Here is an 8,370-nt window from a genome sequence, read left to right as displayed (position 1 = left end):
ATCTTGACTTTAATGATTGATATGCTGTGAGGTTTAGTCTTAAAACAACATAGTACAAGAAAAACAAAACAAAACAAACAGTAAAAAATATATGGCTTCTATTCACATATATATCTTGATAAAAGAAAAAAATTAATTTCTTCTGTCCAAGATTGAATCTCATTAATTACCTCTGCCAAGGACGCTTTGTTTTTAGCAGAGTTTGTGTGTGTGTTTTTCTGTCTGTGTACAGGATAACTTAAAGAGTTATGAAAAGATTTTAAAGGAGTTATTTTTACCAGAGGTGTGCATCATGCCGGGTAACAATTCATTTAAATTTGCTGGTGATTCAGATCATGTGTGACTTTTTGCTATAGTTGTAAGTCACCTATAGTTGGGCATTTTCAATTGGGGTAAAAAAAAAAAAAAAAAGACAACTCACTTTGATCATGTCACCTCTTGATAACATGGATAACATTTTACTTCATTTTATTTGCTGTAAAAGTACAGAAACACATTCAAGGATGAGAAATCTTAAAGGTGTAATCACAGCGCTTTCCATTACACCTCCCATTAAAGAAAATGATCAATTCACAGCAGTAATTCAGCTTAAACAAAACTGAAAAAGTGACAGTAAATAAAAATGTACTAAATGTTAGTTTAGTTTAGATTTGGAATTTTTGTTTGAAAAAAATAATTCCAAAAGAGAAATTGTCCCACACAAATTAAAGTACCTTGCTCATTAACAGTCTTAGTGAACAATTCCTAAACATTACGTCAACATAATCACCTTAAATGATCCATATCTCTAAAGCTCCCTAAATAAGTCTAATTTTAATGCCGTTTCCATTTTTCTCAGTTATTGTGTCTTATCTGAAATGATAATCGTTTTCCTAAGGTTATGTACAAATTTTTGAAAACATTCGACAATAGTGGTGCAATAACAAGTATATGTCGAAAGATTAGACCGATTTTTACAGAAACCAGAGTGTGCATTTAGTGCAGTGCACAAGGCCAAATCTGCCAATGTTCATAACTGCACATGTCAGATCGGGTGGGGGTTTGAGGAGGACCCAAATGCAGAGACTGAAGCTGAAGTGGTTTCTTGCAGGTTTAATAACAAAAAGCGTAACAGAAGCAGAAGTCAAACTAACAAAATCCACAAAGTCCAAAAATACCTAAGACCAGAAATGAGTGGTGTTATGAGACGAAGCAGAGGCTTTGAGGCGTGTGTCGAGGAGTGAAGGGGGCGTTTCCACGAGGCACATATCGAGGCTTGCTTCATTTGGGGGGAGGAGCCAAAATAGATGACGTCCGAAGCCTCGCTACCCCGCCATATCATGTGACCGCTTCTGGAAGTGGTTCAGCTAGCCCAGAACTTTGGCAGGCATTTAAAGAGCCTGTGTTCAGTCAGGATGTGAGAGTTTCTAGGAGAAATGCAGTCAGTTGGATAGAGTTTGGATCTATTCTAAGAATAGAATACTTGTAAAAACAACCAATCTAGTTGGTTAAAAATATTTTGGTTAGATTAAACAATGTAATGATCATAATCTGAGAAAGCTTTTGGTTACAGTTGTAATATTGGTTTTAAGTAGTATTGCTTTTTCATTTGCTGTTACCATGCCAGTGGCATAAGCTGTAAGACATTGACTTCCATTCCATAGGTTGATAGATCATATCCCATCACTTTTGAAAGTTACGATTAGACTTAACAAGCATTTTGGCTAATGTGACTAATTTGTATTGGTTTGCCCTTGTACAAGTTGCCAAAGTTGGTTGGTTCAACACATAACTTCCAACTCAATTAAAACCAAATTAAAACTTAAATATTTTTTCTTTTCTAAGACATTACAAAAGACTTTATTATACACACCAATCCATAACAATTTCAAAGGAACTTAAAGGGGGAAAGAAAACAAGAAAACAATCACAGATTACTAACTGTAGTTATGCACTCCACTAAAGGGTAGTGACATGTTCACATGAAGCTTCATGAACTGTGGAGATCATTGAAGCTATTAGCCAAAACGGTTAAATGCCTGCCATGCCATGGACTGGCGACCTGTCCAGGGTGTACCCCGCCTCTCGCCCATAGACAGCTGGAGTTAGGCACCAGCACCCTTTGCGACCCCGGTTGGAATAAGCGTGATGGATGGATGGTTCAATGCCTCATAGATGTTCATCTCACCATCACCACCAGAAATACTCACAACAAGGGGGCAAAGAAATGAAGACAAACCAGCAACAGTGACTGTGCAGGAGCTGCATATATGGGAGAGGAAAACAAAGATCAGGCTAATCAGCAGATTGGGAGCAGGTTCAAACAGAGGAGTCTAGAAGGGAGCTAGGGAAAATGAGACTGACATAAGAGAGGCAATAGAGGGCAAACAAGAAATTAATAAAAACTCAAATACAATAAAAAATAACTAGAACAACACAAAATGGAGATAAAACCAACTAAAATTCAAAGATAAAACTTAAACAGAACCAAAACAAAGACAGTACAAAGCAGCTGTTGCTTATTATTGACAATCTGTCATCCTGAACCTAATATTGTCAGGATGTAGACAATAAATTAAAGGTATAGAGGAAGATTTTCTTCTTCCGGGTGGATCATCAAAATAAGTGGTCCGTCCAACTATGAATCATTCTGGTGACATTTTTACATAAGGCCGTCCTATATGCTCGTCCCTATTTTCACTATGTCAGTCTGACATAGTGGAAAATTTGCAAATCTTCTTTTGGAAAGTAAGCTTGCATCAGAGATGCAAAAATCAAATTTTAAACAGTGTACACAAGAGAAAAAGGGCTTGTGCATACTCTTGCGTGCGTTTAATAGGTGTACCCTCTTTTTTTTTCAAAGTGGAGAGGGCGGGTTTTTTTTCCAAAATCCTCCATTATACTTTTAACAGTTACATTTGATAGAGCATACTTTCGGCCTAACTGGAACTACTCCACCTTCATGTCAGAACCACTTCCTCAAATTATTGTAAGACAACACCTTGCCCATAAAACCTCACAGTCACATGTTTTTAAACAATACTATGTAACCTCTTCATAGTATTTTGCTAACTAATTCAAATTATCAAGATAGGCATGTTAACATTCATCTGAGTTATTTTTTTTTCTTGGTTTCAGTAAAAATGTTGGTAAATGCTTCAAGTTTACTATAAAGTCAATAATTAACTAATCAACCATTTTGCCTAATGTGGGTTAACTTTAGGTGCCCCTGATAACAAAAATCTAGTTAGCAATAAACTTATCCTAAAAAAAAAAAATGCTGAACAACAGAAAATCATATCTACATTGATAACTACCTTAGGTAATTTATTTTTATATACATTTATCTGAATGAATGTGTCTTTATATTCATGGAGTGTAGAACTTGCTGCAGAGCTGACAGCTACCCTGCCATGTTATGGGAACTGAACATCAACTCCTTCACCAAGAAAGCCCAGAAGAGGAGGTACTTCCAGCGGCAGCTGAAAAACTTCAACCTGCCCAGGACAATGGTGCACTTCTACTCCTCCATCCTCACCTCTTCCATCACCATCTGTTACGCTGGTGCCAGCGCCAAGGACAAGGGCAGAATGCAGTGTGTCATCCGGTCTGCAGAGAAGGTGATTGGCTGCAATCTTCCATCTCTCCAGAACCTGTATGCCTCCAGCAGTGGCGGCTGGTGAAAAATATTTTTGGTGGGGCTGATATAGCCTAGTGTATGTCTCCAACTAATCCAGAGTAAGAATTCAAATAAACAATTGGACAATAAATACAATTTAACAGTAATGATTTAATTTACTATATAATAACAGTAACAGTGATGATTTGGGTCACTGTGACCGGGTTCTTTGGCCTCCAAGAATCCAGGCTCAGTCGGGTTACCGGTGTTGGTGATTTATTGTGCTCAAAAACTCAAAACAGGGTGCAAAAGAAACTAGACATATACAAGATACTCTGGGCCTCAGCCTCCCTCCAGTTACCAGCAATGTAACAAAGAAACAGAAAACAGAAATGGCCGCTCTTCTTCCCACAGCCCTCATTAAATAGTTTAAGCCCCTCACCTTAGGCTCTCTTATTTCTGATTTCTTCTCATAAATCAGTTTTGCTCATATATTACCTCCACAAACAATTGATATACAAAAACAAATAACACAAATAACTTAATTCCTTTACACAGATTCATTGACTTATTCAATTACACCAAACTTTTAAACATAAAATAAAAAAATAATAATAATCTGACAAACATTTAGATTACAAATAATAATCTGACAAACAACATGAGTCACGTGTTGGTGCTGTCACTTCCGCATTCCAACAACTCTGGCGTTTTAACCGCTTACTGATCACACACACAATAAATAAGGATCTCACCGAATTTGATGGAAGCTGCATCTCGTTCGTTACATTCGCCATCGTCCCTCTAATTGTCTGCACCTGCGCATTGGGTGCAGAAGCCTGTTAAAGGGCAGTATTTTCAGCGCCCCAAGACCATAAAATTCTGAGACGCTGATTGGCCATTAAATTATTAAATTGAGCTAGCAATAGTACATGATTAGCAGATTCTCTGAACATGTGGGGCAGTCTAATCGCAGCCCCAAGACAGAGACGGTAGGAGTCTGTCTGTGGAAATCCACAAATTAATGACAGTAGGTTGGGAAATGTAGTTTATATAATTTGTTTTGCTTATAGGTACACACTCTAGAGAGTAAAACTGACATTTATGAGTTAATTTGTAAAAATATATTTTAAGTTTCTCTCTTCTTATCAGGGAGGGCGGTGCCCCAGTGCCCCCTATGGGCCGGCCGCAACTGGCCTCCAGGACTCTGAGGCGTGCAGGGAAGATTGTGGCTGATCCCTCGCACCCCAGCCACAAACTATTTCAAACACTTCCCCTGGAAGGAGGCGGTTGTCCATCATGACAAAAAAACTCCCGCCAAAAGAACAGTTTCTTCCCATCTGCTACCAGCCTTATCAACAAGGCCCAGAGAAGCCCATGACATTGTAACTGCCTTTCTCCCTCCCCCATTCAGGACCTTTAAACTACACCAACGTAGCATCTCCAGACCTCCTGCGTTACATTAACTCACAGCCTACCTTGTATATAGTATATTGCATGTTTTTTATTGCATATAGCTATGGATTGTGTATTCTGTATATATTTCTGATTTGTCTGTACCATCAACACCAAGTCAAATTCTTTGTAAGTGCAAACCTACTTGGCAATGAACTTGATTCTGATTCTGATGATAGTTTTTATAATATTTTTTTGCTTTTAAAAACTAAACCTTTTAAAGGTTAGAGGAAACGGTTATAAATACATAAATAGAGATTTGTCATTTCTTTTTAAAACTTGCTTTATGCTGGAATGATGTATGTTAGTACAATGTTTTTATAACTTTAACCTGGTGAGAACTACTGTGGCAAAAATCAGAAACTCTTCAAATAAAAATGTATTAAAGAGAGGGAGATAGAAATACTTGTTATGAAGCAGAATTTATACGTTGCAAATGTTGTTGATCAGGTTGATAATCAGTTTGACCCGTTCCAGTGTGTTTATGGCTCTTCTGTTTTCTGCTGTGATTCACTTCCTTGAAACAGCTTTAAAATTTTTTTGTCATGGAGGCTCTTCCACAAATTCTTCTCCATAATGTAGTCATGATTTGCGAAGAAAACGACTTTGGTTTTCAAAAACTTTTGAAAGTAGTAGTTGGAGTATTTTGCATAATCTTCTGTCATGAATCCATATGCATCCACCTAGGGATGACAGAAAAGAGAGAAAACAGAAAGAAGAGTTGAAGGATCAAGTAGAAAAAAGTAATCATTGCAGAATCACTGCAAATTTTAAAATTTTCTCCTAATGGGAATGGGAACAATTGGACTTCAAAAACAACTTGCGGGTTGTAATTTTTCACCAAAGTATTTATTTTATGTACATGTTCAACTGGTGCTGTTTTAGCTATCTGTGCTGATACTCGTCATATTCTTTTTTTGAGAAGAAAAAATAAGTATTATCGATACTTGACCATATTTCCTGCCTTAAGACAGGGTATTTTGAGGGAAGAGCAGGACAACTGTATACGAATGAAATCAGGTTATGTAACATGCCATTCAGATTCTTTTAAAGTAGTGAAATGGACCTTAACATGAATGCTATGATTGTTAATTAACTTGACAGCCTCACCTCTATTTCCAATACCACTAGTGTGTACTATGATGAAGGTAGACCTACTGTGTCACAAATGTGCAGAGCCGTAAACAGAGCAAACGCCCCATTGGTTGGTCGGACAATGGCCCAGAACCCTTTATTAAGATTGACTGATTTTAAAAACCTGTGGGAAAAGAAAAGGTGTAAAGAAATAGTGATGTAAATGACGACCCATGAAAGAAATCCTAAAGTGAGATAAACATTTATTTAACACAGCCAGAAATCTCACTTAATTCCTTTTTTGTTGGATATGGAGTCCATTGTAAAAACCTAAGTAGTTCAATTACAAAAATTATAAAAGGTTATTTTAGCAGGTTTTAGTTTATCTAACAGATTTTTGGTGTCACGTAAAGCTAAGATTATTTATTATAAAAAAAGAAGAAGTGTACATAAAGGATGTTTATTTGGAAAGACTGACCTGTTGCGTATATATCGCAGAAAGTCTTGGTGCAGGACATAAAAGCGGGTCTCATTGTACTGTCCTGAATAGTACTTCCTAGCACTGCAGAGTGAAAACATAAAAGATGCTGATAACAAGAACAGAATGCTGAAAACTTTCTCTCAATAAAAGAAGATAATGCAAACATTACTAAACCTATTTTGGGCTAAAGCGATTTCTCAAATGATTCCATTACAAATACCTCCTGCTGAGAAAAAATAATGCCTGCTTCTCTTAACTCTGATTACTCCATAACGTTCAGGGGCCGAATATATTTTAAGGATGCTACATCGGTCACAGAACATACTTCCATCGGTGGGAGACGATAGATAACAAGACAACAATACAGTTTATTCCGAGGTTATAACCAAAAGCTTGAACAGGGAGTAAACAGCCAGACCACCAGGTCATGCTGTGGCATATTTGTGTGTTTTGATGGAGGCATTCTGATGGCATAGAAGTTATTATGAATGTAAGTTTTCGTTTTAGGCAAAAAAGAGGTGGTGTATACATATCTGATGCTTTATATCTCAAAGAAATATTGATTAATACTAAAGCTAAAGCCTTTAAATGCTGGTTGTCTTCTGTAGTTTAACCTGGTAGAATTATCTCAGTGTAACCATGAGAATAAATCAAAGGTATTTTTACAGGGTTTTGTAAAAATGTCTGCCAACACAAGTAAAATCTCAACCAATGTCCAATGATCATAAACAAAAAATGTGTGCAGTTTACAAAACATCTCTTGGGACTTTTAATGAGTTGTGAGTTTTGATCTCTCAACAATAAGCGTTTCAGCAACAAACTCTAAAAAGGTAGTGTAGGATGAATGAGATGAAAACTAACTCATGCCCACTGCTGTTTGTGGAAGATTTAAAATTCTATAGGCTGGCTTGGGTAAATATACAGTACCATACATTGACCACAGGTGTGCAAATAACTTTTTAAAAATTAGATTTTCTCTCCAATGAATGAGTTCAATCAAGTTAAAGCAGGCGTTAAGCATATTTGTTTTGTTTGAGCAAAGACATGTTTATCAGCATCCGGTCGCTGTGTGATGTAATAAAGTCAGTGCCTGCGAGTGCCACCGCCATTGTCTTCATATGTGTCTGATAAACGGCTGACTCTGGAGGAGTTAAGGAGTGCCAGCCAATGGAGAAGATGTCGTCCAGTGTTTCTCTCATGCTAAGCTAGTCCATAAAGTTTATCACTGTTTACCCAAAGTAAAATGCAAGTGCTGCTGTGCAGGGATGGCGAATATCCCCACAGCAGGCCTAGCCTGGGTCACCCAGTCTAATGGGAAGATGAAACAAGGACCTTCTATGCCATTTTAGCACTATGGGAATGGGGGGAATCAGCGTTAAGTTGGTTCAGAACTGCTTAAAAAGGTGCCAACAACAGATCGGGGGTTGATGTGCTGACAATAACAAGGTAACATTTTAAGCCTTGAGATTTTCTGCCTAAAAATATGCATCAAAATAAAACAACGCCACAGTAAACAATTAACAAACTTTTGTAAAGCTAACACAAAAAGTATTTTTTCAAGTCAAAGCCATATTGTTGATTCTTAATTTTTTTCTAATAAAACAGTAATTTATAGGTCTCTTTAGAGAGCTTCAACCCATACACAGAACACCTCTGACTTAAACAATTGATTTTTTTTTAAATATAATTAGATTTGATTGAAAGAAGAAATGTCTCATCATCGGGATTTGCTCCGTGATCAGAGGAAATGTTACTTGGCGCA

At 37.1% G+C, this 8,370-nt stretch overlaps 1 protein-coding gene across 1 annotated transcript in view; it reads right to left on the bottom strand.

The window, feature by feature from the left end:
• Positions 1-5,213: 5,213 nt before the first annotated feature.
• LOC107089188 (alpha-N-acetylgalactosaminide alpha-2,6-sialyltransferase 1-like) overlaps positions 5,214-8,370 on the bottom strand; it is a 12,691-nt gene continuing 9,534 nt past the window's right edge. Inside the window, exons 7-9 of the mRNA XM_015381839.1 lie at positions 6,606-6,689; positions 6,212-6,311; positions 5,214-5,736 (exon numbers count right to left, since the gene is read on the bottom strand). Coding sequence (XP_015237325.1) covers positions 5,536-5,736; positions 6,212-6,311; positions 6,606-6,689 — 385 coding nt within the window. The 3' untranslated portion in view covers positions 5,214-5,535. The remainder of the gene's footprint in view (positions 5,737-6,211; positions 6,312-6,605; positions 6,690-8,370) is intronic.

This window comes from Cyprinodon variegatus, unplaced genomic scaffold (assembly GCF_000732505.1).
Source record: "Cyprinodon variegatus isolate N-32 unplaced genomic scaffold, C_variegatus-1.0 Scaffold12, whole genome shotgun sequence".
Classification (NCBI taxonomy): domain Eukaryota; kingdom Metazoa; phylum Chordata; class Actinopteri; order Cyprinodontiformes; family Cyprinodontidae; genus Cyprinodon; species Cyprinodon variegatus.
The sequence above is the reverse complement of the archived record's forward strand: the minus strand, read 5'-3'. Positions and strand labels throughout refer to the sequence as shown.